The sequence below is a fragment of the Lytechinus variegatus genome, chromosome 1 (genome assembly GCF_018143015.1).
Source record: "Lytechinus variegatus isolate NC3 chromosome 1, Lvar_3.0, whole genome shotgun sequence".
Classification (NCBI taxonomy): Eukaryota; Metazoa; Echinodermata; class Echinoidea; order Temnopleuroida; family Toxopneustidae; genus Lytechinus; species Lytechinus variegatus.
This window is the reverse complement of record NC_054740.1, coordinates 20,931,241-20,953,108: the sequence shown is the minus strand read 5'-3', so window position 1 is coordinate 20,953,108 and position 21,868 is coordinate 20,931,241. Positions and strand designations below refer to the sequence as shown.

The window sequence follows — 21,868 nt, the reverse complement described above, 5'->3', positions numbered from 1 at the left end:
TTATAAATTTACTTTATTTTCTGTATGATTGTTCCTTTTTTGAAAATCACCTTGATCACCATATCCAATATTCTTGCCCAAATAGACTGTCTGGCATCACCTAATGAATTTACTGATCGATACGGTTACACCTGTTTCTGCTAATTTTAACTCATCTCCAAGCTTTCGGCCGCTGCCTGCGCACCATACACACAGACATACACATCGTAGTAAGATGGAGAATATGATGATGGCGACTTGGCGACTAGTCTATACTTGGTGGCACTGTGCTTGCTATACCTGTATAAACAGCTGTGTATAACCACAGTTTTGACTGCCATCCAATGTGTTTGCCAAGCAGAGCCAAAAATAGGAAACGTTCAATCACATCCTGCCATCATTTGCGCTATATTTATCCGCTCTGGTCAATGGACATTTGGTGAAAGTGTTTGTAGGATATCTTTATGGCCTTCTATGTCTCTCCACTGTTCTATATTCGGCTGATAGTGTTGTATATATTGTAGCCATTAGTTTTAATGAAGCCAGAGCATATGTTATCACCTCTTATTCTTGTACATACGTGTACAGTGAGGGAATAACATATGCCTGAAATAATGGTTAAAAGTTAATGTTGGCTCTTCCCTTTTAATAGTTCTGTACCCTTATTTTTTTTTGCTAATGTTATTATTACTTTGATTTTCTTCTGTCAGTTCTGTTATACTTGTACAGTATGTCTAGTTGTCTACTGTATTTTGAATGCCAGATATTAAATATCTTTATAATCCATTTCTCTGTACTGATCAATGGAAATACTCAATAAAATAAAGATATTTGTGAGATACTTTACAAGATGTGTCAAGGAATTATGGTCTTATTTTCATGGAAAATGTCAGTTTCATGTTTTCATGTTTAGTATTAAACTTGTTTTTCTGAAGAACATTCACTGGACAATTCATGTTCACTTGACAATTTCAGTATTCCACATTCAAGTAATAAAAAGTGTGTAAACTTGGTTTTCATATGCACCTATAGATTCTATATTTTCTTCAAAGCTTTATACCTTACACTACAAAATACTGATCAATTCAATCATGACATCTTTCGTTATAAACATGACACAAGAAATCCCTATATTCTTGATATTTAGAATGTAACAGTGATCCAACTTGCTTTTCAATTTCCATATTTACGCAAACATGAATCACCTGATTCATGATGAGAATATTCACATTGACAATTTTTTTTTGGTAAAATGGAAAAAAAATCTGTGCACTCTTGAGAAAATATCAGGCTTGGAGTACTCTGAATTTGATTTGATGTAACATTAACTGCAAGTTTGTGAGATAAGGTCTAGGGCATAATACTAGGGCCGTCTGCACCATCTCGAGCTTTCAAATTAGCGCGCTATTTCTGATCCGGCAAATTATCCCGATCTGAACAATCTAGAGATTATATGCAATGGAGACGCAATTATCACGCTCATTCGTAGGATTAATCTCGAGGTTGCAATCCCAAGTCAACTTGGGATTATTTGCAAAATAGCATGCTATTTTACAAATTATCGCGCTAATTCGTAGGTGCAGATGCACTCGGGATTTTTTATTCACGGCGTCAGACCATAATGCATCAATGCCTCGCTCTTCTTGCGATGGTGGAGGCGGGGTTTCTTGAATCTCGAGATTAATCACGAAGGGGGCCAATCGGGCTAAAATCTTGAGATTGAGCAAATTGGGGATGGTGCAGCACATCCTATTGTAGCTCAAAACCTTAGTAGGCCAACAAGGACAGGCACCTACTGTAATTGCTGGACTTGATCCTGTTTATTATTTACCATTAATTGTGAAGCTTATTTTAATGGTACATGTACGTCAGTGGCACACCATGGAGAAGCATTATGATCAATGGTTATATTGAATGTGTTTTTGTGAAAATATGATCAGCCTGTTTGGCGAGGTTCATGAATATTGGCAGTTTGGACAGGCTTTTAGAATGTCAATGTCTGGTTCAAATGCAATCAGACATTTAGTTTCACAATGATGGACACTGACTCCCGGGAAGCCAGTCAAAAGATAGCTATCTCCTCCATTCAAATGGCATTCAAGATGATGACTCATGTGATGAACACTTCTTATCAATCACATATGCAAACATATGGGACTATTATGGAAAGTTCCAGGTTGATTAGATTATATTAATTTGTATACCAGGGTGACAGAGTCCAGAGTTTGAGATATTTCAGAGCATTATCCATGGATCGCTTGTTTACTTTCATATTTGACTGTTTACATGCCATCATAAGGTTAGTCATGTAAAAAAAGTTTATAGTGCTGGTAATGATATATGAAATATGGAAGGAACGATCAGTGATTGAGAAAGGTTATTATAATCCTAAACTATATGCAAAATTATAAGACTGCTGACTGCTGAGAGCCACCTGCGCTGAATGCAGAAATGCATGAATAGTACATTGTAGGCCCAAATGATCACCCAAATATTCCAGTTATTTTTCGTTGAAGATGATTTCTTGAGTGGAATTTTGTTTCTCAATTCTAGGAATCATCGTACGTGTATATGTCAGCTAATGTACATTTGTAGGCCTATATATAGTCTGAACTAACATGCATGCATCCAGTACAAAGGGTATGTTTGTGATAGAACTGTCTATAGGCATTCAGGTTTGGTTAGCCGAAAATAGATAGGAGATCAATAGATTATCTCGGAAAGAACAAAATACTTGTATTTGCGGTTACTTTTCTGTGAACTTTATCTCAATTCCAGATATGTGATTTGAAATTTTAACTCTTGAATAGCACTCAATAATTGTTTTTTTTAATATTAAAGCTAAAACTAATTGACCTGTATTCCTTGGTTCAAGCAGGCGCATGGTTGGTTTTATGACTTCATGGTTATCAGATTAATGCAGCCCCTTTTAAAATATTTTAGAAAGGCATTTAAAGAGGTGTTTTGAAATGTACTTCCAACTAAAAAAGTTGACAAATGTAGACCACTGATTTTGAGAGTGAATATCTTAAAAATCTTAGTATCATCACCCATTGGCATTGTGTATGAGTCAGTGTCAGTACAGGTCAATGGCAGTGGATCAAACTTGTATTGTTTTGTAATCATAAGAGAATCTAGATTGGTTGAGAGGGAGATTAGATTTCATGCTGTCTTCACATCCTATCATCTCCCTGGCCCTAAAATAGACCCCACTCTGGGAGTTATCCATTTCCATATTTCCTCAAGAAAAGAAGAAACTGACAGTATACAACAATTATAATTATACACAGCCAAGTACAGTAAAGGTCCACATAGACTAGTTTTTGATCTCATGACAGTGATGAAGTGAAGTCATAATAAGAATTCAATCTCAAATACAATCATGCATGTGCATGCAATACATATATGTGCGAGGAATTATACATGTACAACAGCTTAGGCAACTCTTGTATAATGTGAAAGAAATGGATGAAGAGAACAATGATAGGCGTAGCTTAAATCAAGGTTCCCCAGAGCTACCTACCCTTTTGGAAAAATTGGTGATGCCGAAAAAATGTCTCTGCTGGGAATCGAACTCGGGCCCACAGCATGGAACGCCGGTGCCTTAACCACTAGACCACAGAGACGGTTTAGTGGCTAGGGCAACCCCGATCCCACTGACCATCAGATGAACAGGTCTAGTGGTTAAGGCACTTCTTCAAAAGAAAATATTTTGGTTTTAGAAACCATTGACCTTTTTTCTATCTTTTGACATGAACCGATGTACCTTGTTCTTGCATTTCTTTTTACTAAGTGATTTTATCTTGCCCACTGACCAAATTTAGGGTTGGCATATCATATTGACCCTAATTTTGGTAATTCTACTTTGAGAATTTTGCTTGCCCAATTCGGGCAAGTAGTTTTTGTCTTTACTTCAAAACGCTTGCCCGACTATAACCGTGGCTTTGGAAACTGGAATATATAAGTTGAGTGTCTAGTGGAATTACTTTTTCAGTTTAAAAGTAGCACTTGTCCATTATGTAATCAAAAACTCTTCAGTCAAAAATTATTGAAAAGGAATTATTTCCTTTGCTTAATCCAAAATTATCATTATCTTTATTTAAGTGACTTGCGTTTTAGAGGTAGAGTGAGGGGGGTTATTATCACACAGTGATACTATTACCAACCACAACTCAGTACATGTATATTGAATTGATGGATAAATATTGAACATCATACTTGACATGTACATGTAGCTGTTGTTGACGTGATTTTTCATCTGCATTCTTTACATTGTAATTGTCACGAAAGAATACCACATACATCCGTTCTGTGTTTCTGGAGGTGTGACATATTGATTCAGTTACAGTATATTGGCTTGAAGTACAATTCCTTCCCTGAAAAGTGTGATGACCTTTTATAAATGTGTAAACAGGAATATATACATACATATATATATATTTGTACATGTAGGGCAGTGTACAAGTAGGAACACTTCTTATTTTACGGATGTTTCAAGGAGTAATGGTGGGCTGGCCAACCAGTAACCACTAAAAAGAACAAAGCCATGCACAGTATGTTTTTATTAACCATGTTTGCCATACAGCATAAACATGAATGACATTTGTTGTCCCTTCTACAAAGCTTTTAATTAATATCTGTCATGTTTACACATTGCTTGGACCCTCTGGTTAGGCTTGATTCAAGGAAATCATGTAAATTTAAAGCGAGGGAGTAATCCAACTGGAAACAAGTCCGGACTTGCCTTGATCCTGAGCATAAGCAGTAGCACTCGTACATGTATTCTCGTAATATATTTCTATCAATGAATGATGTCTGGAGTAACCTGTTCATGTCTTCATTCCTTTACTCAAAAATATATTTATTGTAAAATCTATGGTTTTTTAAGAATTCATCAGGATCTAAACATTGTTAAGAGAAAAGGGTTGACACTTGACAGAATCACTGACTTTGAATTGATAAGTGAATCTTGGATGAATAGGAGTTTAAGGGTCTTTTCACATGTCAATCTTGAATCATCATTATAATGATGATTGACTGTGATCAGCGTTCCTGATTCTAATCATTTTCTAGTTTAGTTTCACATGTACGTCATTAGCCTTATTTTTCACTGGAATTATCAATCAAATTACAATTTTTTTAAAAGGATGGTTTATAGTAACATCAAGGAGCTTCAAACACAACTGAGTCCCAGAAGTCTGGGATACTTTAGTTTAAAGCATATTTTTGAGTGACACAACATTGTTCCTGCAACTATTTAACCAGGTTTTATATTATCTAAGATGTACAATGTAGGGTTAAGATTGCAATACGGTTTACATGTACATGTATGTTTAGGGTTAGGTTCAGGGTTAGGTATAGTGTTAAATCCTGGGTGAAGTTTGTCATTTGATTTTAGTGTGTGGAATTTCTATATATACATGTATATCATGGAACCATTTAATGGCACCCATCCACAGAACAAAACATGATTTTTGCAGAATTGATTTTCATCAGAGCTGATTGTAAGACATGCCAATGTACAAGTACACTGTAGAGCTTACAGTGCAGTTTGACCCAGGAATTCTAGGTCATATTGCATAGGCAAGGTATGTCCAAACTAGAAGGAGGCCACTTCAATAATTTTAAAGGATTATGAGATTACCATTTTTCAAATCTAGAATTACACTTTTATACACGTTTTGTGTATAACATAGTTGTATTCGAGCAAATGGTTATGCATCTGTGTTTACTTTCCATTTTCATAATTTCATTTTTGCCATTATTCAATGATGCTAATATTTTTTGAAGTCAACCATCTTTCAAAACTGATTCTGTGATTCAAAATGCTCCCTTGTATAACTTCTTTTTTAAATGGTTTAAAACAACCATCAATCATTTGGGGTTATCAGAAATCAAAATGATGGAATAATTTTCTCAGGGATAACTGCTTCTGCATCTTTAGCTAATTTTAGAAATTGAGGTAAATCCTTATGGACTTTCAAGACCTTCGTAACGGGATTTGATAGATAGATGGAGAGTAGAATTATCATTTAAAATATTCAATTTTCATTCATATCGCCATGGTGTGAGGCAAGTAGTGACGTATATTGCTACTTGGAAGGTAAAGGACGGTGGAATAATATTTTCAGAGTTCGAGGCCATTAACCCTTTAAATCCTGTGGGTTAAGAATGAAAATGCAAGCAAATGGATTGATTTTCTTCCTCCTATATGTAATTTCTTTCTTTAATTTTATTTGTTAATTATCTTCATGTCTGTTGTTGGAAAATTGTGTTTGATATTTATTTATAGATGTAATGATTTAACTTTATGATGGATATCTGTACAAAGAACTGTAACATTTCCAGATTGAAATGACTTTTCTTTTGAGATGTTGTACTATGCAAATAGCTAATATTCTTATTCATCATGCAATGGTATAGTATGATGTATGCAGTGAAAGAAAAAAAATTCTATTCAACTGTCTTTGCTTCTCATTGATTAGAGTTGCCACTCTTTAAACTTACACATTTTGTGTCTATTTGCTATAAATTTGAATATTTTTTTTCAACTAGACTAAATAAATATCTTTCCTGTTTTGTCTTTCAGATCTGTCCAAGGCACAGCGAGCCTTCTCAGAAACCCTTTTGAACTTCAACTTTGAATGCATAGGTACTTCACAAACAGATGCTGAAATTGATATCTGTAAGTATTTAATCTATTCTTACATTCAATCAATTATTACTGATGTTGGTTCTGCTGCAGGTTTGCCTGTCAAAGCCCAGCCACCTTTTCTACATGTAGCATAGTTGTTAGGATTACTTAGTTTATTAAAGACTGTGGGGCATTGTGGTCTAGTGCTTATTTCAACTTTTTCAATTCTTCATTCGTTCAAATTCAAAATGGTTAAAAAACACATGTTCAATGCAAACAAATTGGAAATGCACAAAAATAAACCAAAAGTTGAATTGATGTTCAAGAAAGTACAGGCATATTTAGGCCTACATAAATCAATATTAAGGTTTCCTAAAAAAAATGTAGAGTTTCTTACGTGAACATGAAATTGCACAAAGTAATCTTTTGTAAAAGACTTGGTACTATTCTAGTACAGTCCTGGCATTGATTCCTGTATTCTCTCCCTTTGTGTAGTCTTCATCCATACGTGTACTTTCCTGTTACAGACAGTGCTTGTACCATTTTGATTGCTTACCCGTTAAAATATTAATTCAATAATCATTTTATAGAGAAACTATATATTACCAGTACATCAATGTATTTGATGTGTGAGTGTGAATGGCAGGCCCTATGTTATAGTGTGGCAGAGTGAGGTAGAAGAATTTCATTGAGGTTTTTACCATCCTCTATACCATGCATTTATAAACCATTGCTTGAATATCATATTACATCTCTGGGGAGATTATTTATAGTAGCCCATTAGAGAGGTTGATTTATGTATGAGAACAGTAGTGACTACAATCACATTTCAATTGGTATTCCCTATCTACCCACAGATCAGGGGAGTGTTTCACAAACAGTTTGACTAATAATCGTATTTCAATAAGTAGTTGCAAGTGATATCACTGGGGGCCATTTCATAAAGCTATTTGTAAGTTACAAGTGATTTTATGAATGATTGGAAATCCTTTCTTGTGGTAATGGTATACAACAAAATGGTGTAGCATATCAGATAGATTCACCAATCATTCTTGAAGTTGCTGTTATCTTACGAACAGCTTGGAGGAATACCCCGATGTAACGCATCACTGCATTGGTTTGGGGCATGTGGTACCATGCAATCATCGCTGAAATGATATGTTCAATGCGGGCACTCGAAGTTCAAAGCATGACTTTAGTTGGACATCAATCGTTGTGATGCACCCCCTGTTCCCTCAACTGACTGAGTGGAGGCATTTCAAATGGAATCCAATTATCAACTGATGGACGGGTTGATTGATTCAGGTTTTCTGTGATCGTTTATGATTTCAGAATCGGAATACCACTTCGAGTCTTAGTCTAGAAATTTTTTAATTTTAGGGGGATGGCAAGTTATCCTGGATAGAGTGGATACACATTATAGAGACATCAAGCCCAGTGATGCATGTAATTGAGATGATGATGATATGAGATGAGCTCATATCCAATTTTCTTATCCAACTTCCCAAATATGAGAAAGTTTAATGTAAACAATACATAAGCCTACTGTGCATATTTCTCTGAAATAACTAACCTACCTCAAAAGTACATGTAGGCCTATATGGAACAAGGAAACTGAAACATGTAGTGTAGACCCACAGCATTATTGCCCTTGCCATTTGCATTTTGATAAAATTATGACATAATAGAAATGGAAAAACAAGAAGGTCCTCTGATTTTTTATGTTACAATTTCAATGAAATCTTCAGTATTTTTTATGCTTATTAGATTTATTTATTTTTCTATAAACATCTATAGACATGTGGATTCAACAATTGAACAACATAAATCAGATCTCTGCATAATTAATGAATCCTAGTGAAAATGTTCCAATAGGAGTGTTCTAATGTTAAATGGGCCATTGAAATACATGTGTTCATTTCATTCATTGACTTCACAGATAACTAGTAAGCATTCAACTTTACCCATTGGAACAAAAGTTGTTCTCTTTCCCATAGTTGAATTGGATCAGATATTCTATTATGAAAGGATTAGGGTTGGAATGTTTAATGGATCCACCCATACAATGACATGTATAATTTTACAGGGAAGCTATGTTGGGAAAATGAAATTGAAAATAAATTGAAATTTCCATTGGCAAAGGTACTGTAACAGTGTACTTCCTGGTGAAACTCTGTAATTAATCTGGGCTCTGTAACACTAAATTTTGGGATCAATCACTAAATATTGATGACCAATCAAGATCATTGTTGAATGCATACTTTGTTCAAAATAATTGCCAGTAACCAATCAGTTGCATTCTTTCATATTTTATATCCATGACAAACCTTTGTGTTACAGGGCCAGGGAAGTACTAAATGATATAGGCCTACTGAAGGGATGGTTTTTATGATTTTATTTTTGAGAATTTAATTTTTTTACATGTAATTTCAAATGAAACAGTAAAAAAATACCCAAAAAATGAAGGAAACTCTGGCATAAATCCAGACTAAAATCGTATTGGAGTTTGAACATATTCCAGCAAGTGCCTGAACTACCCCCCCTACAATTAACAGTTACTTTTTTTTAATTTGCCTGTTTCATATCATAATTTATTTCATTCCCCCTTTCACACATTTATACTATTTCTATACCACATTTTGACTTTTAGGGTCAAATTTTAGCCTTATTTTGTCTATAAAAAGAATTTCCTCAATGATGCCATTGTGTTGATATGAAACTAATCATACCTTAGGAATGTTGTCCTTGTCAACACTACTCTCATTGTAATTCTGAGAATTTGAATATGCCTTTGGGTATTTTTTATTGCAATTTTCAGATTTTATGAAAATATTGTTGTTTTCATATTCTGGCTCAGCCATGGAATAGTATAATTAGCTTATAGTGGTTCATTTCAATGAATTTGTGTTGAAAAGGTGGAATTTATTTAGAGTCATTCACATGTGAAGAAACTAAGAAAGTGATTTTTAGCTTCTCAGGGAACCGGTACCTTGGTATTTTCCTCTCTTGATTGTATTTTATTCTCTTGATTGTATTTTATAACTGAATTTTGTCCCAAATAATTTGGTTTAGTGCTTAGAAGCATCAAATCAAATTATTAAACCTTTATCCCTTGGTAATGGAAATGTGATTATTTGAAATTCAACAAATAATTGGAGCATTGTGGCCCAGTGGATTAGTCTTCGGACTTTGAAACAGAGGGTCGTGGTTTCAAATCCCAGCCATGGCGTAATTTCCTTCAACAAGAAACTGATCCACAATGTGCTGCACTCAACCCAGGTGAGGTAAATGGGTACCGGTAGGAAGTAATTCCTTAAAAAGCTGTGTGCGCTATGAACGCCTAGCTTAGCCGGGTAATGAGCGCCTTGAGCACCTAACAAGGTTGATATGTGCGCAATATAAATACCCTATCCATTTCCGGCAAGTTTAAAGATTGAAAGAAAAGAAAGTATTGAAGATGTGATGTCAGTGTATTGTAGTCTTTTATAAATAGGCCTATTCCATATGTGTTATTCACTATGGCGCACCTCGATGCAAAGTACATGTATGTGATCAGGTTGTGGTAACAGAACGGCAACAAGAGGAGCATGTAGATAGATGGCAATGACTCATTCATTTCAAGTGTTCTGTAGGGAATTTCATTGCCTCCATCAATCAATTTGTCACTAATGTTTGCATACATCTAATTGTGTTATTTTAGAGGAGGGGGTAATCCAAATCTAGTCAGTCAATAGGGAATTATTCAATATCATACAAACTCTAAAGCTTATTTGTTTCTTAATCAAAGATAGAACAGATAGGCCTATAGCACACCCCCCAAGAAAAAAAAATAATAAGAAATAAAATAAAAGAAAAAAATGGTGGATAGCTGCTGGAAATTCTATATCATCAGTTAAATAGATAAGTTTCAAATTTTCAATTTTTTTAAGGAGTTATTTCCTGATACATCATGCATTTTCCTCATCCAAGGCTATGTATTAAATCCAATGCTGGCAGCTACATGTACATACTGTATGGTTGTTTTCATGTGTGTAGTTTAAATTGCTCCAGTTACAATTTTCTAATGCCAAGGGAATCTCCAGTATCCATGTTTTCCTGAAAGTGAAACACTACTTTTTATTTCCTAAGAAATCAGATATAATAATAAGTCATAATTGAATGTTTTGGTGTATAGATATTTTTTTATAAGATGGTGTTTGCACATTAAGTTCTGTTTTTATGGGATAAAAAAATTACCATCTTATGTAGAAATGGAAACTGAAACAGAATTTTGTTATTATAAAGTCTTCAGATCTTGCAAATTACGCACCAAGAGCATGTAATTCTTTTAGTATATACATCATATGCATACACTTCAGAATATAACTTTAAAAGATGTTTTAGTAATGAAAGCTTAAAGATAAATGCCAGTTGTGGTAACAATCTCAAAATGACTTTTTACAGAATCCAATAAAATGACCACCCAAGTGTCTGTTTGTATAAATGAAAATATGCGCCAAAGGATTCTGAAAGATATTGTGTACCGGTAATTGCTGAGAAATGAGCAAAATGAACGCAGATTCGGGCACATCCGTCGGGTCTTTATTCCAGCAATAATGAAATACACTGTCCCACGTGTCCCTATCTGTGTTGGCGATCTTCAGTGTGATCGTATTTCAGCTTAGATTTTATGATTTCACAAAGTTCAGTTTATGTAACTGTACCAGATCTATAGATCCACGATGATATAGAAATACTTAACCTTGGTTTTACAGACTTTCTCACAAAATCAGTGTTTTACTGGAACTACATTCATTTAGCTTTAACCCCCTTTTCCTGATTTTCTTTTTCTTTTAAAATGACAGCACAATCCTTGAAGGAGTTTGGTCGTCTTATTGCCTTGATTGAAGATGAGCGGGATCGAATGGTAAGCACACCAAGATGTTTCTATTTAAGGCATAGTAAGGCCAGTATAATTGGACATTGATGATTATTAATGAGCACATCCATGTGTTACTCTGTGTTACATGAAGAAAGATATTGACAGTTTGATGGTTATAGCATTGAAAATGACAAAAATTACTAGAGAAAGATTGAGTAAGAGAAGGAAATCTCAGATTAATTCAAACCCATTAGGGATTCATGTTGTGTGTTGTGTGAAGATGTTTCCTCTTCGCTTCAGACAACCTTCAGAGGCTGATGTGAATGCTTCGCCCATATTAAAGGTGACGTCCTGGACTGTTGAGAGTCAAGCAGCATTTTAGGCCTATGTGCTATTCAGAGAAATTTCTTGGTTGGAACCCAAAATAAGGTCTTCTTTGGTGAACGGATAGGCTATGTGAAATTTTCGCCTTTATATGGAAAAAAATAATTGTGATTTAATCCTTCTTGATTGTTGAATATTTATTCAGAATATTGTTTGATTCATCCTGGAGGAGTTAATCAACCTTGAAAATTTGAAATCAGTTTTAAAACCAATTCTAGTTGATGGAATACACTGTACTTCTTTGGTAATCCTGCTGTAAACTCACAAATTCAGGAGGTTTTTTTGTTTTATTTTTACTCTCTTGCTGAAATGTATAAACAGAATGTCCTTTATACAGTTGTATACGTACAATAAAAGAGCACTATTAAAGGATGTGGTAACCAACTGTATATTTAGCCTGAATATAAAAAGTAATATTTTAATCAGTGCCAAGATAAGCCAAGTCTTCAAATACTAATTCATAGATTCATAGATAGGTTTAACATTGATCTTCATGTGGAAGTTAAATTAAGGATCCAGGTGTAACCTGTAATTAAAGTACTTGTGAGTTGATGACCTCCTGTATACCAACAGATGTACATAAACATTTGTACCTTAATAAACATCCTAAGATTATTGTGGTCATTACGCTGCAAACCCTTCCCCCTTCTCTCTCTCAAATCAATCTTCGACTATCCATGCCAAACTATGATGTAATGGTGAGACAAACCACAGCCTTGTGTGTACATTCTGGAGTTCATTGAACCATCTATGCTTTATACCTCTTGTATGGATTGGTACCAGTGTCTATTCTTGAAATGAGTATTGACCAATGTAAATCAATTAATACTGAGGTCATATTCATTCATCCCTGACATTGCAAAACAAGTCTAAAATGATAGAATGAAAAGGAGAGCATATGTATAGGTTTCATATACTTCCCCAGTATCATGTATACAAAATAAAAAACAAACAGAAATCAGGATTAGCATGTTAGCTTAGAATATATCTGCATCAAATTATATACAGATATTAAAAGATAATGAAAGAAAATAGTGTCCTTAAAAACCATTGTACAAGGGCTTACCATAGAAGAAAGGGAGGAATACATGTCGTAAAACAAACTCACAATCTAGAGAGTGCTAGATATTCAAAATTATATGAAATTGAGTGTTTGCAACAATATGTATCATTTTTTATATTAAAGTGATTGGTTAACATTGGTTTGACTTTTAAAAAATCTGAGCTAGAAGGTCACACGTGTCACCTGTGTCTAGGATATGTTACAAAAATGAAGCCCGGAAAAAATTGCGTTCGAAAATAATTATTTAGTGCTTCAAAAATTGAAATATAAAGTGACCGGAAACACCATCTTAATTTCATCCCATACACTTATGTGTACTATTTAGGTGTCTATAAGACGCCTATTTACAAAATCGGGGTTTGCCTTGTAGTTTTAGCTTTTTATTCTCAGTAATGGTAGTTTTCAGGGTTTATTAGTTCTAGTACATGCACTAGTACACATGTTTCATCTTGGTTTGAGAATTTTTTAAATCGGCTGCTCACAAAGTTAAACAATACCTTTAAAATGTAATAAAGCCAGGAAACCCAATGTGAGGTCATTATATTCATTTTTGTTTACCAATGGATGCAATTTGTCACAAATTTAATGCAATTTTTCGGTCACAATAGTATCCCTATATAGGCTTGCCTATAGCTCAGCTTGGTATGAATGTTATACAAAATCACCTCTCCATGAAATCGTTCTTTGAAACTTATCTCATTCAACATGATTTATGGTTTAATCTCATGCAGTCATAATGTGAACATCAAACAGGAGAAAGTAATATCGAACACCTGGGTACTTATTTTGAAAAAAAGAAATTATTCAAATATTATATAATACATTTGTTATTATGTTTTACATGTATTTTTCTCTAGCTTGAACATGCCAAAGATCAGCTCATTGTGCCACTTGAAGCCTTTAGGAAAGAACAAGTTGGTCCTGCTAAGGTAAATATCGATGTTTTTATCACTAAAAAAAATGATGAATAATGAATGTTTGGAGGTAAATGAAAGCTGATACACGATATTCCATAGCAACATTCAAAGGGCTCTGCAGTCTACCATTAAGCTATTATAAGATTTTGAACATATAGAGATTTTAATATAGATCATTATACCAAGCAAATCTCAAAAGAGGAGGCAAAAAACCAAAATATTGATTAAAACTTAAGGGGGAAAGACACAAAAAGTTAAAGGAGGAAATAAATACTCGTATTTCATTTTTTAAAAACAATCAAAATGCATAACATATCTAATTGTATTTTATTTTCATTTATCCATTATGATGCAAGTATTTCATTTTTTTAAGAACAATCAAAATACATATTGAATTGTATTGTCATTTATCTATTATGATATTTTTAGTACACCGTGGTATATTTTATTTTCATTTTCTAACTCCCTTCATATTAGTAAAAGTACAGTGGCATACTGCCTTACCTACAGTTATTTCTAGTAATTGATGTTTTCCTTTTGTGTATACAGGAAGGAAAGAAGGACTTTGAAAGACAAACAGAGAAGTTCTGCAAGTCTCTTGATTCATATGTCAGTTTATCAACAAGAAAAAAGGAAGCTTCTTTACAAGAGGTAATCGTAATCCACTCAGAATTCTATCTTATACAGGAAACTTATGGTGTCATCTTGACGTGCTGGGCTCCTGTCTTACAAAGAATTGCGATTGATCTGATCGATCTCAACTATGGAAAGCCAGCAATATCAACATTTAAAATGGATGTTTGCTCAAAATATTTTCTAGATATGCTTTAAAGTGGTACATTCATTGTTTTCTTGAATTTTGTTAACAAGGGATGTTGTGTAGATCTTTGTAGACAAAAATTGTGACCTCAATGGATTTCCATACAGTTGAGGTTGATTGGATCAATGGTAACTTTGGTAAGACAGGCCCCAGTTCTCATAACTTGGCTAATAGTTGTAATTGTATCATTTTAGAGTATGTTTCCATCCATCCTGTCAATATTTGATAGAACATCTTGACTTTGGGAAATGATTTGGAAATCCTTGACTTATTGATCAGTGAGAAGTAAATAGGCAAATCAGAAAGAAGTAATCAATTTCATTTCAACTTAAAGCTGTATGCAGGTCAATGAACTTAAGTCTTCCTTTTCTAATGAGCCATGTCTATGCCTTAATTATGGATTTGACTCTTTAAGAATCGTGGTCATAAATGAGTTACTACTTCTGGTCTTTAAAACGTCAACTTGTCTTTATCGATTTGTATTATTTTCTTCATTTTCGTGCGAAGGGCAAGGTCATGTATATTTAAAGAAAACAACAATCTCCTAGTGGACATTTTGTATAAAGATATACTTTGAAAGTAAGATGCGTAGGGTCATAGGGAATATCCAGGAAACGGGTAGGAAACAAGTTTCAACCCTGCTTCATTGGGTCTCTGACAGCTTCGGGCCTATTAACAAGTTATGAAGGCTGCACATGTGTGGAGGAAATTGGCCTAGATATTCTGCCCTTATCCACACTTTGGTAAATTGGTGCGACTGTAGTTGGCTTGATGGATGTCTGCGAGATAGAGATGGAGCAATGGGTTGTGGGTGGATGATTGGAATAGGCAATGATTGTGGGAGAAAGACGTCTTTTTAAAATTCTCCATCTGTTGCATTGTACTAAGCATTTAAATAGTGGATGATTCACTCTATTAATTCTGCCGGTATTGTATCCTGGTTTTGATTGAATCATATAATGGCCCTTTTCAGGATAGTATATTTTGTCCTTTATCCTTTTTTCCATTTTTGGAGGGGGGGGGGCAAGTTTTGGATCAGCTCATGTCATTATTAGTGATATGTTTCTAGTACTAGAGCCATATTGGTTGCCTTTTAAAAGGTGGTTAGTTTAAGGCAATTTTTTCGTAGCAGGCACATTTTTTTTTCCGGGGCTACTTTTCACAACAGCTGCCTAAATTTGCAAAAATTGGATAAGCTTTAACATTGAGATGGATGGGGATTTCCAGGGCCCCCTTTTTTTTTTAGTTTCCAGGGCTCTTTTCAGCTTTTGAGGGCTAAATTGCCCCCAGCCCCTGTGTATTTATTCCTTGCTTCATAGACTAGTCAGGTGAAGGACGTATTTCATCCCCACCTGCTTGATTTTGCGTTATCATGTTGAAGATCCTAATGAGAATATGTGAAGGGAAATTTGCTCAATCTCTTGTAGGGGAAGGAACACACACCCTATCATGCTTCAATCTATATCACTATCTTAGTTCCTCTATTTAAATGTAGTAAAGTAAACGTGATTTGAACACCATGTTTGGTTAATGACCCTTTAAGTTTCTATGGTATGCAACTTAACATTCATGATTTACCAGACTTGCTCAAGTGTATGTAGAGATGGACTCAGGACAAACAAAATTGCTTGTTGAAACACCAATAAAGAAAACCTTTTGACATTTTTAGAGGGGTTAATCATATATTCAAATAAATCTTAAAAGATCTTAGGTATGCAGTGTAAGTTTGAAGAGTTTTCGAGTTGATTTTTATCTCAGCTCAATTAAGCTTAAGAGTATCTTTGGGAATTTTCTAGTTGCAAAATATAAAGCTCAATATAAAAATTTATGTTTTCAGCATAATGCAAATGGAGTTGAGACTCTGAAAACATGTGATCATTTATCAGAGATTGGATCTTATCATGACTATCAATTCAGAAGTTCAAAGTGTGATAATGTTTGTTGATAAACTAAGATAAGAGAGAAGGCGCAGCAATGACTACCCACATGACTTGTGTAGGATGATCGGTATTGCTTGTTAAAGGGATTAACTTCATTCATCGAAATAAAAAAAAGGTTCCTGATATAATGAGAGGTATACTGAATCTCTTTCAAATGTATTATCACCCTAATTTTTAGTTGAAATGTTAGTTATGATAAAAAAAAAGGTGATAACTAATCATGGTTTGTCTCACACCTGGATTGAGTTCTCCAATGGGCAGACCACCTTGATGGCCTAGTGCAGCGCCATGCATGCAATACATAGAGACTATGCTTGATGAATTTTTGGTATGGAAAAGTGGTATGGTGGAACTCTTATAAGTCTGTTCATGATTGTAAACTGTGCACGAGCAGAAAAAGGTCATTTGAGATAAACCATGAAGGTGGCTTTCAAATTCACTGACATAGGCATTTGTGATTTGATGATTATTCATGTATTCCTTTCAAAATATTCATTTTATCACATCCAAGCTAAAGAGTAATGAATGGAGACTTCATTATCAGTGGTATTTGACAGTAGCCTAAACAATGTGATGAAGGCAGACAATAAAACAGATTTTCAAACTTTATCCCTGATGTACTATCCTAGTCACCTGGTCTATACAATGCCTTTTGTTCTTAGAATTTGAATACTCTACTGGTAAAGCTTACACAACATCTACATTTGAAAATGATAGTGCTCATCCTAATGAAAAATCACAAAGGTCATTTGAGAAAAGTTGATCATGAGCTAACCGTGAACTGGCTTATTGCGAAAGTGCATACATGTATATTATACTGATTGTATTTCATTGGACATTTGACAAAATCTTTGACTTTCGAGATTCTCATCTTCTAACTTTTGGCAGTCTGTAGATGAGTACAATTGTTTCTGGAACTGTCTATGATCATTTGACTGTCTCTATAGTTTGATGATGAGAAGAAGAAAGACCAAATACTAATATAGATTTAAAAGCCTTCTTGCTCCAACAGATGATATCATCTCCGTACATGAACTACAATCGAGGGTATTATTTAATACCCCTCGTTCTCCTCCTCATGCAAGTTTAAGAAATAATATCTCCATATTCTTGTGGTTACTTATCTCATCCCCAGCCAGCCTACACTGCCAGACATATTATCTCAATTTGTTTCCATGGTGAATTGTGACTCATTTGACACCTGGGGAAAATTGATTTTTTTTCCCCGGTACTCAAATGAAGTTAAAGAACTGAAAGAAAGGATGACGTTGAACTTGCAGAATAAGAAATAGTCGCATTGGCAAGTGAAATAAGGAAATTTGGTTCTTTCAAGAGCTCTTTAAAACCATATTGTTTTATTTTCACAGATAAACCTATTACGATGACTTAATTGATATATCAATGGGGATGTTGACGTATATATCTCAGTGGTCAAAGGGGGTGTTGATGAATATTTGCAATCAATGGCAAATTTCTTTGCAGTTTTACAATTGATGGATCAATTTTAGCTGTAATTTGTTTTAACTCCTTGTTGCCAACCAGCAATATATTTCATATTTGCAATGAGTTTCAAGATAGGCCTAGACATGGTTGATTGATTGACTTGGGAACCTAAAATAGATTTGCGATTGATTGTGAGTTTCTTGTTAGCAATACCCCATAAGTTTGATTAAAATCAAAGGACTGATTGTTTTTACTTTCCCTCTATAATGGCTTTATTTAGAATCTGAAACTGTATTGTTGGTGTTTGCCTTTTTTTTAGAAAGTGGTAGGGATGGGGGGTAAAATGCAGATATACATGTACATTTTGTATCTTTTTAAAAGAGATAGGGTCATTAATTTGATGATCAGAAAGTTATTGGTTTTTATTTTCAACTTAATGATTCTATATGGCAACATTCACCTTAGGATCAATAGCTAACTATGATCAGTTAAAATACTTATTTTATGTGACTTATATTGATGTTTTGCAATCGGTAAAATGTGACTTAAAATCTTACTAAAACACAAATATTGGGGCCTTCTGAGTCCCTCCAACTCACAAAATGTCTAGTTCTTTCTTTGGATGGAAAAAATTGTCAAATCGAAATATGAAACCTATTTCTCATCTCTATAAATAGGACATTCTATACATTATATACTATACATTCATGAGGATCACATATTTTATGTTTCATATTTTTACCTAATTTTCCAGGATATTGCTTCTCTTTGATCTTATGACTCCTGCTGTGATCTTTCATGAATATCATGAAATGGAAGAGGGCTGCTCTGTACATGTTCTTTTTAAAAATATAACTGTGTTTCTAGAATTGTAAAATTCACAGCCAATTTGTGAAGTTTCACAAGTTTTATTCCCCATTAGGCCCATGTATTGGATATGTGTGCTTGGTTCATCAACATACATACATTACATTTGAGGAGTAGGCCTACCAATTACTTACTCCCTCTCCCCCTGTGATTTGATTTGTTTTTAATCAAACAAGTGAAACTCCTAATGAAATGATATGACAAGGGAAGATTTGTTTCATGTATTCCCTCTTATTTTCAAAGCATTGTTAATAAATGATTACATGTATATCCAGAGGTCAATATTTGGCTCTCCATAAATAGGTGAACCAAATCAAACATGTAAGCCAGTTTTAATTGTGACAACTCCCTTGATAATGGGCCTTGTTTTGAAGGAAATCAGCTATTGTCATTGTACACCATGTGATGTTGAATAATATTACCCCTATGAACAGTAGGGTATTAGTTTTGTATATTGCACAGTATGACCTACAGTGTAATGTCCTTCCAACCCCTTTAGTGGATGGTATGATCTATAAAAAGGATATGAAAATACCTTGGAGGTACAGGATGGTCTTGCATTGTCTGAAATAGCCAGAGAGGGCCTATAAATAGCCTTGATGTTTTCATTCTTAACATATCAATTTCTTTAACTAAAATTAGAAATTCAGTTTCCCTCTTTTCATAAAAATAGGTTGAAAATTCTATAGCAGCCTTTGTGCAGATCTATAGAAAATTAAGGTAGAGGAGGAAATTGCAGTTTGTTTGAAAATTTGGATCTCTGAAATAAAATCCATACTCTCGATTCCACTTAGGTTGATTGCAATCAATAATGATATAAAGTAACATTTATTTCATTTAGCCAGGCTCTATTAAAGGTGATTACAATATTTCAAAAAGGGATTTATAAATGTTATCCCACTGTTGTCTCATGAAAACAATTTATATTACCCTCATTTGTTTTGATGACTACTTCAAAGCTGTCTCAGTCCCATTGCAGTCCCACTTAATGACATTCCTGTGGTGTCAAGGTACTTTAACCTCCCATCCCATTACAGGGGCCCTGTTACAGGAAGAGTTGTAATCAAACACAACCCCAAGAATATCAAACGCAACTTCATTTTCAACCAATCAAATGAGCATGGTTAAGATTTGCGCTTGATATTTTTTATAGTTGCATTTGAAGATACAACTCTTTCTGCTAATAACCCCAGGTCAATCATGTTAGGTATGGATGATCGTATGTATCATCTCCCTTACAATGTATGTCTATTCCCTATTTGTGTACTGACAAAGATAATTATATGCAATAATACTTCATTCCTGAGAGCTATGTCTAAATTTATAGATTGTGCTGAGTAGAAGTCGAAGTACTGATTGCATTTTGCCGGGGGGGGGGGGAAGTGGGAATATAAGGGAGAGGGAGTGTCTGATATTTCTGAATATAAAAAGTAACCGTCAGGTAAATTATATTTTGTCTCTATTTTTCTCTTTTTATTTTCCTTCGTGACTTTCAACCTTTTCCAAGGTAGAAGTCATCTTTGACTGATATTCTGTGATGTAATCTTTGTCTACATGTAATTCCTTTAGTAATGTGGTTTGCTGGCATAAGATCCCTGTTTGATGCCAATAAGCTTGCGTCATCGTTGCATAGTTATTCAGTTCACTCCCCTTCATAAACGTAACCTTAATCTTTCCCCAGGTAACTCCATTTCTAAAAGTATGTTTTTATTCAAGGTATTCATAAAATTCTGGCCGTCTGGGGAAATCCCGTATTTGCAGTTTCTACCTCTTCAACAAAGTCACAGTTCTGAAACGAAACTTTTTCACCATATGTTATGAATTGTATTAAAGGTTTTACAAGATGGTCTAGTTCTAGCTAATTCTAGGTTAAGCATGATTGGCTTTGGTAGCTTTTCTAGGAAAATAATGTCAGAATTCTATCCCCTGTAATTGCAAGATCACTTTTTCTGTCTGGATTATATTTTGCTTATTCAAGTCGTAATACGTGGTCTGCAAAATAACATGTTTTCTGTACAAAGGTCTGCATACCTCATGTATTACTCTTGAGTTCATAAACCAGCAATGAATTACACATTGATGCAATGATAAATATTGATTTGACAGACAAATAGAAGAATGACATAATTGGAATTATAATTTCAACAACAAAGGGTATGCAATAACAAAAAAGAGGAAGAGGTTATATTTCAGAAACATTCCAGTTTTTCCCACATGATATTTGAAATATTAGAAGTGGAATATGGTAAATGGCTTGATAATTGAGCAAGATACCAATAATAGAATATGTTTTCCTTATATGCTGATCACAAAAATACTTCAGTTTCGGTCATTAAGAGCAGGATAATCATGACTCATAATTACATACGGATAATAACCATATTGATCATAATATAATGGTCATGGATATCATATGGAGCAGAAAGTGATTAAAATTGGAATTCAGGCCATTATAATGCAAATTAGATTTGTGATTGTTTTCTAGTCCAAATATATTTGATACTATAAACTGTAAATAGATTATCTTGTTTTGATATGGCTGTGTTTGAATTCCTGAATGATGAGTGTTTAAAACTTTACATTGTTCATAGATTATATATGACAGATTATTGATATCTGTTAATTCTGTGACATAAATCCAGGCTTACTTATTCAGACGTGACTTAGCTTTATGAATGCTTTCAAATGAAATCAGTTTGCATTTTTGTATTGAAAGGAAGTGATTATTAAAGATATAACAATGTAAGTTCAAGGACTCATTTAATATTGAAATGGCAGTACAGTCCTTCATGAAAATAAAAGTTAAACAGTTCACCTCTGAATCAATCATAATTACAAATAATTATCAAATGATAATAATTAACTCAGAGCCTATGGATAGAAAACTAGATAGAAGGTACACTCTAAATGCGCGTCGTGGTCTTGTAGGTGCGTCATGGTCTAGTGGTTCTGACTCTCGC

At 34.2% G+C, this 21,868-nt stretch overlaps 1 protein-coding gene across 18 annotated transcripts in view; it reads left to right on the top strand.

The window, feature by feature from the left end:
• LOC121408832 (rho GTPase-activating protein 26-like) overlaps window positions 1-21,868 on the top strand; it is an 89,370-nt gene that overhangs the window by 21,156 nt on the left and 46,346 nt on the right. For all 18 annotated transcript variants that reach the window (XM_041600634.1, XM_041600625.1, XM_041600616.1 and 15 more), the window contains exons 2-5: window positions 6,569-6,664; window positions 11,458-11,519; window positions 13,779-13,850; window positions 14,388-14,489. In XM_041600634.1, coding sequence (XP_041456568.1) covers window positions 6,569-6,664; window positions 11,458-11,519; window positions 13,779-13,850; window positions 14,388-14,489 — 332 coding nt within the window. The remainder of the gene's footprint in view (window positions 1-6,568; window positions 6,665-11,457; window positions 11,520-13,778; window positions 13,851-14,387; window positions 14,490-21,868) is intronic.